Source organism: Orbicella faveolata, unplaced genomic scaffold (genome assembly GCF_042242905.1).
Source record: "Orbicella faveolata isolate gen_17 unplaced genomic scaffold, um_ofav_v1 contig_13, whole genome shotgun sequence".
NCBI classification, from domain to species: Eukaryota; Metazoa; Cnidaria; class Anthozoa; order Scleractinia; family Merulinidae; genus Orbicella; species Orbicella faveolata.
The window spans coordinates 19514146-19537500 of record NW_028301540.1 but is presented as its reverse complement, the minus strand read 5'-3'; the positions used below and the strand labels follow the sequence as shown (position 1 = coordinate 19537500).

Sequence of the window (23355 nt, the reverse complement as noted above, 5' to 3'; positions counted from 1 at the left end):
GTGTTTTCGGGTTACCCCTAGTACCTGACCAGGCTCTAGTGTCTAGAACCTGATCTAGTGTCCAGGCTCTACTGTCGTTTTCGCGTTGGCATGTGAGCGAGTGCCTTCTCGCGACTTCGCCGCTCACATCCCCGGCCCAAACACGAGAGGCTGCTCGCAGGCACGCAGACTAAGTTACCCATCTTTTGCCAAGCTAACCCTGGTGAGAGCGCGGTTCTTATCGATATCAAATTGCTCTGAGAAGACTAGTGAGTAGCACAATAGCAGCAACCTATTGCGGTGAGTTTCTGGCAGTCTTTTAGCATCTTTGAACAACATGAGGTCTGATCCGTTCGCAAGCGAGAAGCAGACGGAATTTAGTGCCCAACATTTTTAAAAATTGTTTTGATGCAATGTCCAGCAAGAATATGTAGTGGCGATTTGTAACAGTATTTATATAGTGTGGAAATAGTGTTGATCTGGAATTAGTCTCGTATCTGTTGGGAAAAACAAATTTATTTAGACGAGCCAGGTTAGTCTTTGGACATCGAAGACTGCCAATGTACAGGGGGCTACCACTGACGGAGACCCTGTTCTCTATGACACTGTCTACCTTGTTTAGTATCTACTAGACATAAAGGCCAAATTTATACCTTCGGTAAATTGCAGATCACGTATTAAACAAAATTGCCATTTACCAGCAAGCTTATTTTAGACGCTGTCAGGGTGCTTGGAATCATATTACGACGCACGTTATTTAGATTCTTATAATCATAGCCCTCACTAGAAATAACAGTTGCTCGAATTTCAACAGACAGGGAATTTTTGTTTCAAAAAAGGTTAAGTTTGAGGTCTTCTTTACTTGGCCACTTATTTTTTATAGGCAAAAGCTATGCAAAATAATTTTCGCGTATTTGAAGAACTTCTTGTCTCTTATTTCTGGATTCCGGATTCCGGTTTCCGGCTCCGGTTTCCGGTTCCGGTTTCAGGTTCCGGATTCCGGATTCCGGTTTCCAGGTTTAAGTGTTGCCCTGCTTTGCTTACTTGGGAAGCTTTGCTTACTTGAGGTGTTTGCTTACTTGGGGTGCTTTGCCTACTTGAGATTCTTTGCCTGCTTGGATGCTACTTGAGGTCCTTTCCCTACTTGAGGCGTTTTGCCTTCTTGCCGGAGACTTTCTTTACTTGAGGCGCTTTGCTTACTTGAGGTGCTTTGCTTACTTTAGGTGCTTTGCCTACTTGAGGCGCTTTGCTTACTTGAGGTGCTTTGCCTACCTGAGGTGCTTTGCCTACTTGAGGTGCTTTGCTTACTTGGGGTGTTTTGCTTGCTTGAGGTGCTTTGCTTACTTGACGTGCTTTGCCTACTTTAGGTGCTTTGCCTACTAGAGGTGCTTTGCGTGCTTGAGGTGCTTTGTTTACTTGAGTTGCTTCCCTTACTTGGGGTGGTTCGCTTACTTGGGGTGCTTTGCTTACTTGAGGTGCTTGGCCTACTTCAGGTGCTTCTCCTACTGGAGGTGCATTGCCTAATTGAGTTCTAAGTTATTTGTCAGTTGATAATGTACAGCAATGTGATTGTTGGCATCACCATTTCTCGTGGCTCGTTTGTGTTCAGTCAGTCTCGTGTTAAGGTTTCCGTTCTGCCAGTCTCACCAATGTAGGAAGCCTGGCAGTCGGAGAATTTGATCTTGTAATTGTAAACTGCTCCCCGTCACGTTGGTCACGTCGTAAATCGATCCGTTGTACACGACACTCAATTGGCCTAAGCGGTGTGTCGGCCTTGTGGATCTTCGGCAAACCATAGATCCTAGGTGGTTGTTTGTGTCGGGGTCTGATCTTATTATAAACCGCCTCTGATATGTGTCCACTCCGTTTCAGGGTTAGCAGCTTCTCAGATAGCTTCCGGGTCAAGCGGTCTGTCGGATCTTTGTTGAGCAGCTGGTACGGTCCGGAATCAATTACCGCTGACATTTTTGCGTGGTATGTGTCAGCGTCCAGGATTACGCTGGCGCGACCTTTATCGGCCGGAAGGACCATGATGGAGTTGTCCTCTTTTAGGCTTTTAAGAGCCTCGTGCTGTTCCTTCGTGATGTTGGGAGTGGGTGGTTGTGCCTGTTGAAGGATGGTGTTGACGGATCTCCTGACTGTGTCTGCTCGCTCCGCATCTAGTGGCCTGACTGCTGACTCAATCTTGGCGATGATCTCGGTGGCTGGGACGCTCGTAGGAGTCACGGCGAAATTTAGACCTTTCTTCAGTAAGGACACCTCTGCTTCGTTAAGGGTCCTGGACGACAAGTTGATAACCCACTTTGTTTTGCAACAAAAGCTGTAGGAGAAACAGAAGACTGTTTCTCTCGCAAAAGTTTCTCAAACTTGCGCTGTTGATCGTCTTTGGTGGTATTAAAGACTCGCTGGGTAGTGGATTTAACCTTGTCGAGTACCTCTGCCGCGTCATCCGCAGAAAGAGCAGATGTTATGCTATGTGCTGTTGATTCAGAGGCGGTTTATAATACGATCAGACCCCGACACAAACAACCACCTAGGATCTATGGTTTGCCGAAGATCCACAAGGCCGACACAGCGCTTAGGCCAATTGTGTCGTGTGTCAACACCTTTGCATACGACCTGTCTACTTTCTTGGCTAACGTATTATCTCCTCTTGCAGGTAACTCGAACTTTACAGTGAAGAACTCAACTGACTTCGCCTCCACCATCGCCAGTGAAGAGATCCAGGACCACGAGATCATGGTGTCTTTCGACGTAGAGTCACTGTTTACCAACGTACCGATCGAGAGCGCCGTACAAGCCGCGCTACAAAAAATGGAGAACGACGCAGGCCTGGCTGACCGCACGACACTTACACCAGTTCAAATCGCGGACCTCTTGGATTTCGTATTAAGATCTACGTACTTCCAGTACAACGGATCGATTTACGAACAACGAGACGGCGCAGCCATGGGGAGCCCTGTATCCGCGGTTATTGCTAATCTCTACATGGAGATATTTGAAGAACAAGCAATAGAGTCCGCACCTTGCAAGCCTAAGATCTGGAAACGCTACGTAGATGATACATTCACCATCCTGGATCGGGATAGAGTTGACGTCTTCCTGCAACACCTGAACAGTCAACAACCATCAATCCGTTTCACCATGGAGATCGAGAACAACAACAAGATCGCCTTTCTCGACACGTCAGTTTACAGAGAACCTGATGGCCGCCTTACCACCAGTGTCTACAGGAAACCAACACATACTGATCAGTACCTAGCGTGTGATTCACACCACCCTCGGTCAGTAAAGCGCGGTATTGTGAAGTGTCTGTACGACCGGCCTAAACGTCTCGTGACCAAACCATCGGTAATCGCTGGAGAGAAGAAACATCTGTCATCTGTACTTGTTTCTAACGGATATCCCTCCTCTTTTGTACAGAAGATCACAAAGGCACGAACAACTCCAAGAAGAGAGCCTGTCGCGGAATTTAAATCCACCGCCGTTTTACCTTATGTCCGAGGAGTTTCGGAGTCTCTCCGCCGCTGCCTAGAACAACAAGGCATTCGCACCGTCTTTAAGTCCGACACGACACTTCGGTTACACTTAGTGCGACCAAAGGACACCGTCAACCCAGCTAAACAAGATGGTGTTGTCTACAGGATTCCCTGTGAGTGCGGCAAAGTCTACATCGAGGAAACAGAGAGATCTATGCAGGAGAGGATCAAAGAACACGACAGGGATATACGACTCGCCCGTACCCAGACCTCCGCCGTTTCTGAACACACCCACGAGACCGGCCACTATCCTATCTGGAATGAAGTCAAGTTTATTGATCGAGATCCTCACTGGTACACACGTAGGGTCAAGGAAGCTATTCACATAAGACTTCACCCTAACAACAGCAACAGGGATAGTGGAATTGAAATTCCTGAAGCCTGGATACCCACGATCAAGAAACACAACAGGAGAACGGTACAACAGTGGACCAGTGAGGGAACAGCTACTCGCCCGAACAATGGAACAATAGGAGGATCGAAATGCACCAATCACAGCCGACCTTTGTGATATAAATGATACCGTGCAATCAGTCGACCTTATCGCCTGAAGAAGACTAGCAGTAAGCAGTCGAAACGTCGCGATCTACATCTCAGTGACTACATCGTGAGACAGGTTAGGGGTGTACAGCTAATTATTCACGCAAAATGTGTTAAATGAAGAGCTGATACCTGTCAACAAATGCTTAGAGCCTGATTACATGGCGAATTTCAGCCCGGCTTCTGAAACAAATTCTCATTAAACAGGAGCCATAATCGGGGACGGAGACCGTAAATCTCGGGATTCGCGCGCACCTATGATATGGGACAATTTTTCTATTTTTAGAGCAAATTGCGCCATCCTGACGTCATATATCCCCGCTTATTCACGCACATGTCGGGGGCTCTCGCGTGGATGTTGTCACGTTGCGTAGTCAAATGGTGAGAGTTGAGAGATTCTCTTGCGTATTTTTCACGGCGATGGCAGGGAATACGAACCAGGGCGCTTATATGTAGTTTTATGCTCTGAGCTAACGGAAAAGGTGGGTTTTTCAGGGTCGAAAACAAGACTTCAATCAATAATAATAATAATAATAAAGATCTTTCAACAGGGGGCCCACTTCACATACATGTGGTTTTCAGTGGGGCCCTGCAAAAATAAAATTGTAAAAGCTAAAGAAATAGTAGATTAAAAATAATAATAACATTTAACCATTGTACTAATAGAAATATAGAAAACAGTAAAAAAAATGATCATTACAAATTAATAAATACCCCTAAATTGACTTTTAAAATTAAAAATAGTGATACTGTTCCTAACTTCATCGGGTAAAGTGTTCCATTCATTAACGGCATTGTAAATAAAACGCTTTTGCCCCCAGGAGCGACGGGATGGAGGCTTACAAATGTTGTCTTTACTTCTCGTATTATACCCATGAATATCTTTAAAACTACAAAAATTAAAATCCCAGTCAATTAAACCATTTAAGGCCTTAAAAATTAAAATAATGCGATGAAAACTTCTTCTTCTCTTCATGTTCTCCCAGCCGAGCTGTACGAGCGCCTCTGTAGCAGATGAATGCATTGGCTTGTCAAGAACAATCCTCGCAGCTGTGTTTTGCAGTACTTGGATTTTATTCATCAGGATTACATTGTTTTTGTCTCCCCATGTAACATCCGCATGGTCTAATAACGGTATTATGGTCGTCTTAACAAAAAGTTCCCTGATTTTCCTCGGAAGAAAACACTTAATTCTTCGTAATAAACCCAATCTTTGCGACACTTTGGTACAGAGGTGTTCTACATGGTCTGACCAAGTCAGATTCTCATTTATGATGACGCCCAGATATTGATAAGAACTCACTCTTTCCAACTTCCTATCCATGATTGACAAAGTGACATCATTAAATGAATTCAGCTTCTTATTGCCACCGATGAGCATAAATTTAGATTTCGAGACATTTACAGTCAGTTTATGCTCGAAAAGCCATTGTGCTAGTCTGTCCAAATCATGATTCAATATGGTCTGTAATCTATAAGCTGATTCTGAAGAGCAGTATAGGGCAGTATCATCAGCGAACAAAGTAACGCTGCTGTTCTTAAGGATGTTGGGCAGATCATTGATGTAGATGGTAAACAATAATGGGCCGAGGATTGACCCTTGGGGAACACCAACCGTCACTCTCCTAGTCGAAGACGAAACCTGACCAATGACCGTTTTCTGACGAGATGAAAGATAAGAGTCAAACCATGCAAGGTCAGTGCTGGTTACTCCTGTGGCTTTAAGCTTCTTTAACAAAATGCCATGGTCCACCGTATCAAACGCTTTCTTTAAATCGATGAACACTACACCGTTAACTAATCTTTTGTCCAAATTTCCTAGTACCTCATCGGTAAACTGAGTTAAAGCTAGACCGGTAGATCTTCCACATCTGAAACCAAATTGGTTAACGAAAAGAAGGTTATTGGAAGCAAGGTAGCCATTAATTTGAGAATGTACAGCTCTCTCGATCACTTTACTGACGGTGGGAAGGATAGAAATCGGGCAGTAGTTATCTTCATCACTTCTGTCACCTTGCTTAAAGAGCGCAGTTACTTTAGCACATTTCCATGAAGATGGAAATCGGCCACTTTCCAGGGACAGGTTTATGATATATTGCAGTGAACGAGCGAGTACACTTACTGAATCTCTGAGCGGGCGAGCACTGATGTTATCCAGTCCAGTGGCCTTATTGATCTTCAGCTGACTCAAGTGCTCTTCAACAAAGGATATTGTTACGGGCTGGAGAGAAAAATTTGAGCTGCATGCAAAGCACTGATCCGGCAAAGCACTGCTAAAGGCTTTGGCAAGCTTCTTGCCAATGCTTGAGAAATGATTATTCAAAGTTTCGGCAATGCTTGTAGGATCAGTTTGCAATTTCCCATCAGAAAAGATTGCGTTAATTCCACAGCGATTAGATGGAAGAGTTTCTTTGATCGCTTTCCACATTCTGCAACTGTCACCTTTAGCATCCTCTATTAAACGGCAATAATATTCCGATTTAAGCCTTCTCTCCTCTCGATTTGCACAGTTTTTCAGCTTTCGGTACATTTGCCAGTTGTACTTGGAATTTAAAATTCGCGCCTTCTTTTTATAGTAATCACGATCACGCCGTATTTCTAAAAGCTTTTTCTTAATCCAAGGAGACTGTTTTCCCTTAACTCGTTTTGTTTTCATCGGAGCATGATCGTCGGCAACGCTTTTGAAAAGGCTCTCCCAAAGGTGTAAGGCATCATTAACGTCATTTGTGCTCTCAATAATAGACCATGGAACGTAATTTAAGTCTTTCAGAAATGCATCTTTATCATAGTTTTTGAAACAGCGATACTCAAACACCTTGGGCGGTAGTTTTTTAACACCTCCTTTGATGGTACAAAAAACAACGCTGTGGTCACTTATGCTTGCATCAAGAACATCTGACTGCACGATCCTATGAGAGTTGTTGACAAAAATTAAGTCTATCGTGGTGCTAGAATTCTCAGTAACACGGCTAGGCTTGTTAACAATCTGTGTAAGGCTGTGAGATGCAAATTCTTTTAATTTATGGCGCAAATGATTCTTCTTTGAAGAGTAGTCAACATTAAAATCACAGTGGTCAGTATCAATCATGTTAAGAGCATCATCCAGATATGAAATAAAATCGATATTTTGATCTCCAGGTCTATAGCTGCAGCATATAGTCAGTCGCCTACATTTAGGTCGCTTAACATCCACCCACAAGCATTCAAAACAGTTGGATGTGAGATCAGACTTAACCACAAAAGGTATGCCGTCTCGAACGAAAATCACGACTCCTCCACCACAACTTTTAACCAAGCTGACCCTATCCTTTCGTACCAGCGAGAAGCCTTGTAAAGTGACTTCGTCATCCATAATATCTGGAGTTAGCCATGTTTCTGACAGAGTCAAAATGTCAATAGTATGCTTGTTCACAAATTAATGCTTGTTCACAAATCTCGCGCTGAGAATGAATAATAAGATCTGCTCACGCTAATTGTAAGCTTACGCGTATGTTTTTGCGTTTGTTCTGACATAAGAATATAGCAAGAAAACTCTCTACTCTGGTATCGAGTTAATTTGTGAGTTTCTCAGACAATGGTTAATCATAACCAAAACCTGTTTTGATGGTTTCTTATTGTTTCTGCTTGTTTGGTGAGTTTGCAAAAGTATTTGAAAGGAAAGTCTGACGCGTACAATTAGCTCATTTGCATAGTGCAGCTCGTGCACTTTCAAGTCCGAGTATTTCTTTCGTTATATTTTGTTCTGAGATGCTGCAACAAATTTCACGAACGCAAAAAGGCTACTAACATCATGTGTGTTTCTTCAACATAAGTATAGTGAAGTTTTACACTGCGAAAATGAAAATAGGCAAGGAGTTTTGATAACTCGATCAACAAAATCGAAATCGTTATTCGAAGTTGCTTAAAGAAAGCGTCATCGTAACTTTGCTGATTATTTCTGCTTTATTCACATATTTTCAGCTTAGCTTTTAATATGTTCTCAAACATTTATCAATCTCAAACATATTTAAAAACTATAGAGTTCTTGTTTGAGTTCGATGTACGCTTTCACACGAAAGCGCGGCAGAAGTACAATTTGTCATGTTTACTGACTGTACAAAAGACGCATCGGCGGGCGCTCTCATTCATCGACAACAGAGAATTTACTGGATTTTTACACGAATACAACTGAGCAGTATCTACGGACGTAAAGTTATTGGGTCTTGATGAAACATAAAGCGTTGCTTACAATTCAAGCGAAACTCAAACTAGCAATTATTTTGTTTAGTTTTCCGGCGCGATAGACTGGCAAATTCCTCGCAAGCGTGTGGCAAGAGGAGCTAGGAAACTATGAAGTCCTGAAGCTCTGTTATATCTAAATATATGCAGCTAGGTTTTTGCTGTGTAATGGAAAAGCTGTTAATCTTCAACATACGTGAAATTTAAAGCGGAGTAATGTACAGCTCATGTAAAAGAAGCATCCGTCGGAACACAACTTGGTCAGCGATATATATAAGCTCACAGCGGAACATACCTAAATTCGACACTGTCTTACTTCACTCAAACTGGAGCAGCTTACGACGAAAATACTTAAGCAAAATTCCAACAGACGTAAGCGCGTTGAGTTGTGGGCCAAAAACATGAAAAATTTCGGAAATTTCGGACGCCATTTCCCCCCCGCGACATCCGCAAAAATCCTAGCAGCATGTACGCGCGTGTGCCGCAGGCGATGGCGCAGTTTGTTCTAAAAATAGAAAAATTGTCCCATATCATAGGGACAGCCCCAATACTAGAAATGGCGCGCGCTTACGGTCTCCGTCCCCGATTATGGCTCCTGATACTATATAATGTTTTCTCTGCAAAACAATATTGTCACTTTTATTTCTCATATGGCTCACTAATAAACTCAGAAAAATGCTAAAAGCTCAAATGGATGGCAAGGTACTTAGTTAAGTCTGTGTCAGGCCAAGTGGTCCATACTGCCTGAGCATATCCCAGTTTCCATAGCATGGATGAGTTGCCAGTCCACTGCAGGGTTACCCCCCAGCATTAAAATTCAGCGCCACCCATTCATACACCTGGGCAGAGAGAAGCATTGCAAGAGTGTTGGTAAACTGTCTTACCCAAGAACACAATGTAATGACTCCAGCCAAGGCCCAAACCTGAATAGTTCAATCAGGAGTCCAGCGCACTGACCATCAGGCTACCATGGCTAGTCTACTTACAGTGAAAGCTGTCTTAAGCTCTCCTATTATTAATGGACACTCTTATAAGCAGACAGTTCTATTTACGACAGCCTTCACAAAACTCTGGTTGAACTCCCAAACAAGCTGTTTATTTACTCATCCTCGTAATTGGGCATTCCCATAGATTGCCCTGAGGCCCATTTCTTGAAGGATCTCAAATGTTTTCGCACCCGGAAAGTGGTAGCAAAAATCTCAAACCTTATGATTACAGAGCTGTTTTATTCACGTGTTCTTAATATGAACAGAGGTCCTCTTCATACAGGAGGTTTCGGGCGTATACACCTTTCTGTTTTAAAGTGCACCTAACCCCAAAAATTTGTTTTCGCTAGAACGAATCTACTTATTATTTGAAATAGTTCTGCGAAAAAATTTTTGGATTCCGTTAAATCCTCGATTTTCTGTGCCACGACGAAATCTCGAAAATAGCTCCAAAACACCGCCATTTTGTTTCACGACCGAGTTTGAGGAGAATGGGTCCAGCGGCTCTTGTGACGTCTACCCAGGAAGGTTGGATATCTCATTTCCTCTCATTTCCTTCAGGATGGTGCAATACACATTCGAAAAGTGCGCAGAAACGCCTTCCAGAGGCGCTATCGGCTGTTGCAGCAATATTCCAGATTTAAAGAAAGATATACTGTACAATTTACTGACGATGATCGGCTAATGGTGCAATAAAGACGTAAACGATGGTTGATTTTGTCGAACCGAAACAAGCGAACTGAATCTGTGAGAACCATTGAAGAACTCTCACTGGAATTTGTTCCGCAGACTTTCGAACGCTATTTTCATAAATTTTCTGCTTAAAGCTAACCAGCAATTTGTAGAAATACCACTGACAACCTATATCTTCCAATCCCGCAGTATTTATAACATAACCGGCAACGTTGTGTGATCCGGTCATGATCAAGAAGCGTTATACTGATATGTAAATAGATCGCAACTGTACGCCGCTAACCAACACTTATTTCTCTTTCGATTTCGATGAAAGTCGAAGATTAATCCTCTAGAATTACATGATAACAAAATTGTTAGACTCACAGAGTTTTTCGAAGGTTTGGAAATTAGCAGTGTGACAAAGATTCTGTGCAATAGCGTCGAAAATATGACCGCGTAACATTATCTGCGGACCGCTTAGGGAACACACCCTTTTCGCTTATCCGACGAATTTCACTGCAAACTTTGAGAACAATTTACATTGGTTATTTGGAGTTACGACTTAAAACGTGTGACAATGTGAAATCGGTAATTGCATGAAATGTTTCCTTCCGCCTTGCTTTCCGCAGCTTCAAAAATACAGCTCCAAACAATAGGATTTTCAATCGATCGAAGCCAATGTTTTGGAGGTCATCAAGTCTCGAAAACTGCAACACGTACGTCGCTCTTATAAACATGAAGCATTCAACTGAAAGTAAAACACAAACTGGATTTAACAGAACCTTGACAAAATACATTCTCGGTAAGGACAAATGTAAACGGGCTATAAACACGCGTGGGAATCTTATGTTTAGTTGACGAAATTACCATCCAAAGCAGTCCTTGAGTTTTCTTTCCTGCTGTTCGTTTGCCTGCTCCTCCACTTCGTATCTAGCTTTCCATTCCTAATATACAAGCAGCTCGTCCGCAAAGACGTCTTCCCCGTCGTCGCTTGAAATATTGTAAATTGCTCTCAAAGCTCTAAGCAGTGAGTTCAGAGTTGTCGAACGTGCTCGATCGAAGTTTATTTCGGAGCCTTCCGAATCGAAACTTAACTCTGACTCCAGTGACGAAAAAGAAATGATTCTGAGACAAAACTTGGACGTTTTAGTCCCAAAATACATCGGTACGATTAGTTTTGCATTCTATTTTCTCGAGCAAATACAGTGAGTTGACTGAGGCGCTATTGTGTTTGGTTCCTGGGTAGACGTCATCAGGTACCGCCGCCCCAGACTCCCTAAAACGCGGTCGTGAAACACTTAATCGCGACTTTGAAAGGGCATAGAAAATCGAGGATTCAACCAAATTCAAAAATTTCTTCGCCCAAATGCTTCAAATTAAGTCTAGATTTGTTTTAGCGAAAAAAAAATTTGGGGGTTAGGTGCACTTTAAGATACAGATTAATTAAAAATGGCTTTGCAGGCCCGAAAAGTTTCTGGGGCTTTCAAGAACCAGGCCCCAAGACACTTTGAGGGAGTAAGATTTAGTCTTTTCCTTTGTTTTACGCTTGTGTCAGCAGACACCCAAAAGGAATTGGGCCTGACTATGATAGATACTTGAACATTTGTAAATTGTATCACTGCATTTTGTTGCAGTGAGACTGTTAATGTTGGCTGTAATTATGATTTCCTCTTAATTATTTCTAATAGTCAGTCCTAATACTGCAGTATACAGTACTGTATTCGGTTGTCGCCATAATCGCAGCATTGCCCAAGGTGATAGAACAAAAAGATCATTAATATTGCAGTATTTCTTGTATTTACAATGCTTGTAGTTAGCTGGGCATCCCTTATCCATCCCTTACACCCCTAGTGGCCCCTTATTAGGAACATTCTTGAAACCAGACAGCTCCAGTTCTGCACACTTTTTTGGGGGTCTTGGGGGTGTCCACTTATGAGAGCTTCCACTAGCTGTACCACTTTTCTCAAACCAACTAACACAAATGACATAAACATGATTACATCACTACAGTCTACTACATTTATTTGTGCATAATTTACAATTTTTATGATTCAGTTCATTGGAAAGACAAACCTCTTGAGAGTTGGCAACTGTTTTAATGTTTGTGGCATGGTAGCGTTTTTCACACTATGACTGTTTTATAAAGCTATCAACCTGGACTTGATCGTTATTGTGTTACATCACACCCATTTATCATTCTTAAAAAAAACAGGAAACAAAAAAAATACATATTTGTTGGCCCTCATTGCCACAAAAGAATAAGGCAAGATCAAAACGTAGACTTGTCCAACCGTTTTACTTTCTTTTCGGTCGTGGTTGACTAGTTTCTACATATCATGTGACTGACTGTGACTGACTGTGTGGGGGTGGGGTGACCCCTGCATACTCCCCCTCTAAAATGAGATGTCCTCCTGGACATTGGAACGCAGCTTCCTACATCCTAGCAACAAAAACTACTTTGAAGGGCGATCAGGTCTTCACGCTCGAAACCTACCTGCTGATAAGATAACAAATAATGACTAATTACCGACGACAGTGTTCTTGTACGGTTTCTAAATTGCGTAACAATTTATCACTAAACAAGTCTCTGTTTTTCTTCGAGAAACAAAACATGATACCAATGTGCTAATAGTTCAGTCAAGTCCAATAAAGTTCAATGAGTTCAAGTCTCTAACGCAGACAATCTTGAAGTTTTCTTAAATAGCCATTGGTGACAAACGCTGGTAAATGTTTGGGGGCACAAATGGTACAGACGCTAAGTACACTGGTGTATGATAAGATATCACCCAATGATTGTGCATGGCTAAGGTGCCGTAAGGTGTCGCAGGACACCATGGTGAAGAAACAGAAACACTGGCAGTTGTCGTTGGAGTACTCAAAGTACAAATTGAATGGTAACTTGGATTTCCAAGATGATCATAACATAGAATATTTGGTGGACGGCGGTTTCGCACAGGATAATGAGATCCTGCTGGCTCTTGTGGTAGTAAGGGTTCCTGTTCTGTTTCAGAGTCAGATGGAGAATAGTCCTGTGCCACTGACATGTCATCACCATGTTCTGACAAATCCTGCAAATCGTCAGGCAACAAATCTTCTTGGGCACCATCTATTTGCTCTTGTCCAAGATTGTCTCTTTCTGCTGTTGGTGTTGGCAACATTTCCAACTCGGTGGGTGAGAGGCCAGGTAGCTCCCCTTCATCTCCACTGTCACTACCATCCTGATGAACCTCTCTTCCTTGGTTAGCAGGGACTGACCTTCTCCTCTCTTGGGTATGCCGAGGGACAGGTTGAGACAAATCACTTTGTGAGAAGTCACAAGGCGATAGAAGATTTCTGTGGAGTATTCTTGATTTGCCTTTCCGGCCTTCTGGCGTTACTTCAAATACAGGTAGGTCTCCCTTTTGCTCCACTATCAGATGTACTTCTTGCTCCCAATGAGACCTAAGTTTCCCAGGACCACCACGCTCTGAAAGGTTACGTACCAACACTCGGTCACCTGGCTGTAAACTGGCGGACCGTACTTTTCAATCATATTGCTTCTTTCCATCCTCTGATGACTTAGAGATATTCTGCCTGGCCATTTCATAGGCATCTTTAATTGCAACTTTCCATTTCTCTGTGTACTCTGTATGATTCATACGAGTGTCTTCACGTGAAAGTCCGAACATTAGGTCAACTGGGAGGCGTAGTGAGCGTCCAAACAATAAATAGAAGGGAGAAAACCGAGTGGCATCATTTCTGCTGGAGTTATACGCATGGACAACTTTGTTAAGTGAGTCCTTCCACTTGTGTTTCTGGCTTTCTGGGAGAGTTCTCAACATATGCAGCAGTGTTCTGTTAAACCTTTCTACCTTCCCGTTCCCTTGGGGGTGGTACGGTGTTGTTCGCAGACGTGTTACGCCACTAAGCTTTTCCAATCTGTGAAAGAGTTTATTCTCAAACTCTCGTCCTTGATCATGAAGTATCTTTGTTGGGAAACCAAACCGTAGCACAAAGTCACTAAACAAGCGATCAGCTGCAGCCTTGGCTGACTTATTCTTTGTTGCATATGCTTGTGCAAAACGAGTAAAATGGTCAATGACGACTAAGATATACTCATAACCACCAGAACTTTGCTCCAAATGCAAAAAGTCAATTGACACTAATTCAAAGGGATATGAGGTAGTCACACTGTGTAGTGGTGCTCGCGTAGACAAATTTGGCCGTCGCTGTTCAAGACATGGGCAAACTTTGGTCACAAAGTGAGTGCTGTCATCTTCCATGTTGGACCAGTAGAAGCGTTCACGTGCCAACTGGACTACACGAGGGACTCCTAAATGTCCCATTTCCTGATGAAGTTCTTCGAAGACAATAGTGTGAAACTTCTGAGGTAGCACCAGCTGGGAGTAAGATCCACTCCTCAACAACAGGCCATCTCCATCACAGTAGAGTTTGCGTCGCTGCCTCAATAACACCTTTGTGGCCGGTAGTTCACGTTTAATCTCCCACGACTTAGGCCATTTTCCTGTTTTTAAGAATGTGAGGAGTCTTCCTATCACCTGGTCTTGTTTCTGAGCATCAAGAACGGATCTTTTGCTAATTTCATCCACACTTGAACCAAGAGATACTTCTTCCATGTTCAACAAGCTGGAATCATTGCTTACTGCAGACACCCAAACTGTCTCTCCTCGTCCTCGTGCTCTTATTCCCATACAACATGCCTTGATATCACCTTGGGACACATTCTCAGTACACAGGTTCATGTAAGAGTCAATGTCCATTGGAAATCTTGAGAGTGCATCTGCATCTTTATTGGAGTGACCTGGTCTATACTTGATGGTGAATGAGAAATCTGTGAGCTCCGATACCCAACGGTGACCGGTAGCATTTAATTTCGCAGCGGTCAGCACATAAGTAAGGGGGTTATTATCAGTATAGACAATAAAGTCAGGTGCATGGTAGAGGTAGTCTTCGAAATGTTCGCATATAGCCCATTTAAGAGCTAGGAACTCAAGCTTCCTGGAATGGAGAAAATAGTTCTTTTCCGCCTTGGTTAGTGATCATGAGCCATATCCAATAACTCGCATTTTCCCATCCTGTTTCTGGTATAAGACTGCTCCTAGTCCCTCTTGTGATGCATCAGTATGTAATACAAAGGACTTACTGAAATCAGGATAGCCAAGAATTGGAGGAGACACAAGGTGGTCCAACAATGTTTCAACAGCTTTCTGATGCCGTTCCATCCACACCACTGGTCGAGAAGATGGTACAGAACCATGATCGGAACGTTGCTTGCTCTTGTGTGATTTGGCCACACCTTCAGAAGCTGCCTGTAATAACTGGAAGAGTCGGTGGGCAATCCTAGCAAAGTCCTGGATATACCTGCGGTAGTACCCAAGAAGCCCCAGTAACTTCCTCACTTCACCAACTGTACTAGGCTTACTGTCCTTCAGAGTTCTAACCGCCTCCACATTGGAATGGTCTAGTCTGTAGCCTGCTGCTGACACAATCTGTCCAAGATAATTTACTTCTCGCTTAAAGAGTCTGCATTTCTTTGGTTTAAGCTTAACCCCATGTTCACGCAACCGTCTAAGCACTTTCCGGATATGGTCAACATGATTCTCATATGTTCGGCTGAATACAATGATGTCATCAATATAAGGTGTACAGATATCATCCCTCAAACCATCAAGGCAATGTTCCATAAAGCGTTGAAATTCTCCTGGTGAATTTTTCAAGGCCATTGGTAGGCGAACCCATTCATGCAGTCCCCAGGGCGTGGCAAAAGCTGTCTTATATCTACTTCCAGAACTTACAAAACCTTGATGGTAAGCCTTTCCTTGATCGAGTAAGGAGAACCACTGATTCCCACCGAGGCTTTCCAAAGCATCCCGCACCCTGGGCAAAGGATGGCTATCGCAAATCGTTTTTTGAATTCAACTGTCTATAGTCTATGCACAGTCTTAATGACCCATCCTTTTTTCTGACACATACAACCGTAGATGAATAAGCTGACTTTGACTTTTGGATCCATCCACGATTTAACAGGTCCTCAACATACTGCTTGACTTCTGCATAAAGTGGTTGGGGAATGGCAGTATACTTCCGCTGAACTGGTACTGAATCAGTGAGGTTAATGTCCACTTGCAATTCCTCTGCCCTTCCAACATCATCATCTGTCTTTGAGAATGACTCAGCTTCTTCTGCAAGCATTTTTCTTACTATGAGACGCTGTTCCTCGGTGAGGTCTTCGGTGTCAATATCAGGTAGGAATGTAACTACATTGCTGTTCTTCACAAGTCGTGTTACTGCCTTCATTAACACATTGTTCTGGCATGTCAACATTTGGAGATTCTTCTACATGTATGCTGGGTGAGTTTTCCTCCTTCAACTTCACCTCAAGAGGGGTGACTGACTTCACTCGCTGAAGGTGTCCTAAAATTGTTCTCCCTTTCAAGGTGGTGTCATGTTTTGTTGGATTATCCACACAAATATTGACCCTACATGTGGAACCTCCTGCCACAGTCACCTGTGTCCCAGGTATCTCAAGACCACTAGGCCAAGACTGGTTTGGATCAAGTTCAAGCAGTACCGGTATCTTACCAACTGGACCTACAGTAGCATGACATGAAACAATAACCGACTGTCCTCGTGGAATTACAGTATCTTGCTTTCTTGACTTTACAGTAGCCAATTCCTTTGCAGGCTCAGATGTGATGAACTGAACAAGGGCCTCCACCTTTCCTCGCTCAACACCAGTCAAACTTGAAGTAAGCACATCCACTAACAATTCATTAACTCTAGCTGAAGAACCACTTTCAAAAAGCTTAGTAATCTCTTCAATGACATTAAATGCAACAATAGGCATATCCAAGGAATCCTTGGCAATCAAAAACGGCACTTTAACGGTGTGGTCAAAGTCATCCCCAATGAGATTAAAAGTCAGTTCCACCCAACCCTCATAGGGTAGGTCAGTTCCATTTACTGCCTTCAAATCAAGCCCATCCATGCCCAACTACTCTGCTATGTCTCAAATGTCACGCCCTGGAAGACACTGCTTCAACCAACTTTGCGAAATAATTGACACTTGAGCTCCAGTATCCCAAAGGGCATCAGTCTCTAGCCCATTGAGCAAGCATTTTACAGTACACTTACACCCCACAAGACGAACTACCCGTGCATGCTCCTGTGGTGACAAATGACTCACAAAGACACCTGCCTTTTCTCTGTCTTCTCTACACTTTCGCTCTTCCAAAGAGGATATGGCCTGGCAAAGTGTCTTATGTTGTCTCCACTGTTTCTGTTGACATTTCCTTGAACAATATTTAAAAGCTTTACAATTACTGCATTGCTTGAAAGAGGAGGTACCCTCTTTGCTTCCACAGAACTTGCAGACATGGTGGGACGAATCCGCTCCGGCCACACCCTGTCCCGTTGACGCAGCCTCTGTCCGTTTCCCGACACCTTTCTACATCCTCTTGCAAAATGATCTGTTGAACTACATTTGAAGCAATGATCGCAGTTGTCTACACCTGCTGTACTACATGATTTACACTGTCGACGCCAAAACTGTGACTGGTTACCAGATGTATAAGGACAGGTGGAATTCCTCTCTACTGGGGCACTGACTCTATCAAAAGCTTCTTTCAAGGAGGCAAGATTTGACTGCACTGCTTCCAATGCTGTCACCAGTGTATTTGGCTTTGGCTCCTTTTTCTGGGGTTTACTACTCTCACTCTGGGGTGTTTGACTAGAACTTGTTTGGGTTTGGTTGCCTGGAGGTGAAGCAGTTTCAATTTGGTTAACCCTTGCCCCTTTCCTGCCAGCCACACCCATCTTATTTTGGTGTTCTGCCTCTGCCAACATAATCCGATTAACCTTTTCCATAAGTTGTTCATCAGTTACAGAAGCTACTTCCAGTAAAGGGCGCAATTTAGCTCTAACTGCTTCATCTTGTAAGCCCGTCTCTATAACATGGAGGAGTAATGCTTGGACAAGGGAAGGCTCGTACTTGATGGAACCATCAGTGGCGTTTGACACAAAAATAATCTGCTGTTTTAGGTTTAAAGCTCAAACAAGAAAACCTTGAGGAGATTCACTTGCCTCCTGGTGCAAGACAGATAGTTCCTGATACAGTTCCATTGCTGACTTTTGCTTAAAATGAGCTTTCATAATCTGCCTTAAGCGAGACAATGACAGATCCTGTATCATCTCCAAGTACGATCTCAGTCTAAGGGTTGGACTAACTGCATGTATAATGGCTTCTACAATCTCACTCTCTTTGTGCCCCACCTTAATCCCTGATTCTATCTGTCGCGCCAAACTAACAAATGACAGCCCATCCTTAAAATTATCTCCCGCCACAACTCCATGGATTTTGAACTCCCACCTAAGCACCTTACTAACATCAACATTTACCTTTGTTCCTGCTCCTTGTGCTTTCTCAGTAGCTTTTTCTGTTGAGTTAAGGGGTTCAACTTTTACTTCTGCCGGTTTATCTTCTGTTGTGTCATCTTCGAGCAGAGGTGGTTTTCCATACACAAATGCAATTAGACCAATCAACAGCATTTTCTTGTCATCCACTTCGCTTACATCTTGCTCTATTTTTTCACGAATTCTCTTTGAGAGCGCCAACCGCCCTAACTCTTTCGTCTCCATTTGTAAATGCTCTGCTAATTGTGCCAGTGCATCCACTCCAAAACCACAGACTTTAGATTCAAGCTGCAGCTGAAGCTCCTTGATTTCGTGTTCCGCCGCCATTTAAGGTGGCCGAACACAGTTTTCACGCGCGCTTTTGCTGATGCAATTCAGCATGCGCACAAGGATTGCAAAAAACAAACATGGCGTCAATAGAGCGATCATTTTATTTACTCAACACCCGCACTATCTGTGCTATTTTTCTCTATAACTGAACGCAGTGTATTGATGGCTTTAGTCTTTTATCATAACTATATGTTAGAAAAGGTAACGATGCAAAGAACTGAGCAATTCTCAGCTTTTTCTTTGTTACTGAAAGAACCCAGTTAAATGCAGCGCATGCGTAGCAAGTCAAAAAATTGCGATTGAATGAAAATTTGCACTCTCAGAAATACGCCTATTTCTCGAGAACCACTCATTAGAATTTCACAAAATTTGGCACGAAAATACTTTAGGAAATAAGTAACTGGAGTATTGAAAATAATTGAACTTTAACAAAGTAAACTCTAGATATTCCAGTAAACCTTCAACAAGGGATAATTAAAGATCTCTATGTTAAATTATTAACAAAATGGTCTCAACTTGTGAGAATCGTTACAAGCTTGGTGGATGCAAATTATAAAGAAAATCTAATGACTAGACTTTCTACAAATAAACAAAACCGATTTTAAAGGCCTGTTTATTTTTATTCGTGTTGCCATGGCAACGGCACATACGTCGGCTTTACCATCAAAAAACCAAAGTTTGTGTTGTTAACTTGCTTGCTGCGATTTTTGGCGACCGAGGGATCAACGGTTTTAAAGAAAAAGGTGAATGAAACATAGATATCAAAAACTATGTTCAGCCACCTTAATTTATTTACAAAGATGAACAACCAAAACAACTGCGCTCGTGCTCATCAGCTCAACAATTCCACACACAACAAACTTTATGACGAAATAACACAAGGCCAGGGTACATTTCCATTCAAAATATGGCTTGGCTTAAACTTTCCCCAGTCGCTGGCAGAACACATAATGCTATCCACAAAGCTAACATGATCAAAACACGACACGTTCAAATGTTTCATAAAGCTCCACGAAAGTGTGTTTTCGTCACTTCATTCAGGTAAATTTCCCTGAGCAACGAAGTCCTGGCAGGGTCGCCAAATGTTGGCCCTTGTTGCCACAAAAGAATAAGACAAGATCAAAACTTGGACTTGTCCAACTGTTTTACTTTCTTTTCAGTCTCTTGACCTTGTGGTCGACTAGTTTCTACATATCACGTGACTGACTGTGACTGACTGTGTGGGGGTGGGGTGACCCCTACATATTCTTCAAAGCAACAACCGTACCTGCAAGCAATATTTTGTGACAAATGTTTTTCTGAAGAAGGAAAGGTTAGGTGCTATCCATAAAAGAGTTTCTCTGCTTGCAAACACAATAGCACTAATTATATTCAGTAATGGAATAATAATTGTAATTAAGCTTATAGTTAAATCAAAGGGATGCTTGAAATTGGTTAGTACAAGAGCTCACTTAATGCGTATATTTCAATGCTATTTTTGATGTAACTTCCCTATCTTGCAAATGCTCATAAAAACAGAGCAAGATTCAGAGTGGAGAACGCAATTTCTACGATAATATCACATTGATTTCCAAGGAAGCCAATCAAAGTAAGTTTTTATAGATCGATGCATGTATTGAATTAATCAAAGACATAACAAACTCCTTTCTTTTACTATAACATCCTTGCGCTCTTCTTAATTAACTTACAACAGCACTTTCTACACACTACCCCTTCTCTAAGCTTTACATACGCGCTGTTACAACGCGTTTCTTGCACTTGTTGCAGAACATTTTTCCACCCCGCAAAGGGAAACAGTTGCTCACCAGTAAAAGTGAAAACGGTAACCTGTGAGAAGTTTCAGCTTTCCCGTCCTACATTTTCCTACCGTTATGAAGAAGAGGTCAAAGCAAAAAACTGCAACATTTACCTAAAACTCTAGAACAAGCGATGAAGCAAAGTCAACGATGAAATCACTCTTTCGGACGCCATCTTTGTTTTTAAGAGCCTGAGTACCAGGGTAACAACTCAGCCAATCAGACAAATGTCTCCTTTGTTGGCTCAGGTTCTATGGAGTTCCATCCTCGCCAAAAATCAAAGTTGATCACAACATTCAACTTGACAGTCTAACAATTAACTTGGCGAACATCAACATCATATTTCACTCCTCAACTTTGTACTTTGTATCACAATCATTGAAACTTTAAACATCAACTTTCAAAGTGACAGTTCAGCGTTCAACTTTATCCATCAACATTCATGTTAACATGTCAACAATGATCTTTGACACTTGGGCTGTCAGCAAAAGATGAAGTTTGAATCTCCAAGTCGAATGTTGAGTCACCAAAGGCGCACCAATCCCGCCAAAATTCAACTTGGGAATTCGACTTTCAAGTTGATAATTCAACATGAATTGTTACGTGTCAATATCCGTGTTTAGCAATGAACATTGCTATTGCTGATGACGCAAATATGTTCACCATGACGTAATGCTCTCTCTCTTCCTCCCTCGAGAAAGTACCCTGGTTGCGGTTGGTCACGTGTCTAAGTATGCCAATCAAAGCCACACAGAGGGTGGGTCCTCAACTTAAATTTAGTCAACACTGTCTAGGGAGGTAAATGTTTGCGCTGCTATACAGACGTTATTTATTTTGAAAGTGAAGCAAGTTGTTTGTCAGCGATCCTCCCTGACCAATGCTTCGTCGCTATGATCTGAACTTCTATGAGTATGAGATGCTAATTGAGAGGGAACTTTGCTTATTTTTCAGTGATTTTTTAAAAACCGTCAACAACCTGCTTGGGATCAGTTTAATCAGTTTTTCACAGCAAAAGAATTAAGTAACCGTCAAATTATCGACGGGATGCATTTAGCTAAATGAGAAGCTAGTTTCTTGGCCGAAAATTGGACTTACCGCTAAAACAGTTTTAAAACGAAAGCCACTGGATTTTGCAAACGCGCGATCGATGTCGCTGTTGTCAAGTTCTTCATAAAATTTCTCACAACAAGAGAACCGAATGACCGTCAAACTGTCGATTGGATAAATTCAATCAAATTCAAAGCTAGTCTCTTGGCCATACACTGGAAATATCAAACTCTACACGAAGGCATCAATGTCTCCGTTGTGATTTTTTCGATCGAAAAATATAAGCTGCTTAATCAAGTTATTGGTGTTCAGCACTCAGTCGTTAATGCTGTTGATGTCAAGTTCTTCGTAATTTGTTTTCGCCGCAAGAGAATGGAATGACCGCCAAACTGTCGATGGGAGTAATTCAATGAAATTCAAAACTACCTTTGTGGGCGAACAAACAACGTATTTAACTCTAAGCGAATGAGTAAATACCTACGTTGTGATTTTGCCGAATCAAAAATGAAATTAAATTCACCGCGCGGTTCATTTATTGTTGTGGTCGTCATTTCCAAGTTCTTTGTCAATTATTTTCACCACCACAAATTCCAAAGACCGTCCAACTATCGATGGGAAAATTCAGCCAAATGCAGGGCTAACCTTTAAGCCGAACTTTGATGCATTGAACTCCAGTATCGAATGTGTCAATGCCTTCGCTGTGAGTTCGGCCGAGGTTACAAATTCCACTCCATACTGGGCTCAGGAGGTGAGCTCAGTGGAGACAAATTTTAACTGTCCTGCCCCTCCCTCCAATCATTTTTCTGGAATCTGGAAAAATCTAGCAGACACGTGACCAGCCACAACCAGGGTACTTTCTCGAGGGAGGAAGAGAGAGAGCATTACGTCATGGTGAACATATTTGCATCATCAGCAATAGCAATGTTCATTGCTAAACACTGATATTGACACGTAACAATTCATGTTGAATTATCAACTTGAAAGTCGAATTCCCAAGTTGAATTTTGGCGGGATTGGTGCGCCTTTGGTGACTCAACATTCGACTTGGAGATTCAAACTTCATCTTTTGCTGACAGCCCAACTGTCAAGATCATTGTTGACATGTTAACATGAATGTTGATGGATAAAGTTGAACGTTGAACTGTCACTTTGAAAGTTGATGTTTAAAGTTTCAATGATTGTGATACAAAGTACAAAGTTGAGGAATGAAATATGATGTTGATGTTTGCCAAGTTAATTGTTAGACTGTCAAGTTGAATGTTGTGATCAACTCTGATTTTTGGCGGGGATGGAACTCCATAAATATTGGCGGAGAAATAGCGGTTTTACGTTTTCGCCGGAAGTAAACGTTGACCTCTTGATTGACAGCCCTATGGCGTGTATGTAATCAACCGAGACGATTTTCGTAGGAATTACCTGTACGGATGTCACGAATTGACTACTCAGTTGATCAGCATTGTTGTTTTGACTACCAAGCATTTTTGGTATAAGGTGTTATTCTATTAAGTTATAAGTAAACATAGACCACGTTAAAAACATGGACCAGTTCGAAAAAGCGAAAACAGCCAAGAACAAATGAAAATACATCAATGAGTGAAGAAGCGAAAGTTTGCAACGCGGATGAAGCTATAGCTATTTTATAAGGCGGGCAAAAAAATCGAGGTAGGAGAAAAGAAAGGTTCTGTAGAAATTTGGGAGCTTGACAGCAATAGCGGGGATGTTGACAGACTCCGATTAATCCGATATCGACGAATTGGACTCATTGAGACCCATTGAAATATTATCCATGCACAGTTGACCACGCACAGTTGCTCCACCGCAATTTCTTTTATT

The 23355-nt window shown here is 42.2% G+C and overlaps 1 protein-coding gene and 1 long non-coding RNA gene across 2 annotated transcripts in view; one reads left to right on the top strand and one right to left on the bottom strand.

Annotated features, from left to right (window-relative positions):
- Positions 1-2284: 2284 nt before the first annotated feature.
- Positions 2285-23355, top strand: part of LOC149115467 (uncharacterized) — a 309029-nt gene continuing 287958 nt past the window's right edge. The window contains exon 1 of the mRNA XM_089284953.1: positions 2285-4738. Within this exon, the coding sequence (XP_089141079.1) occupies positions 2449-4029 (1581 nt within the window). The 5' untranslated portion in view covers positions 2285-2448 and the 3' untranslated portion in view covers positions 4030-4738. The remainder of the gene's footprint in view (positions 4739-23355) is intronic.
- Positions 9483-21442, bottom strand: LOC149115482 (uncharacterized). Its single transcript, XR_016206052.1, has 2 exons — positions 20589-21442; positions 9483-11909 (listed from the first exon to the last, which is right to left on the bottom strand). It is a non-coding gene; the product is annotated as an uncharacterized LOC149115482 (long non-coding RNA).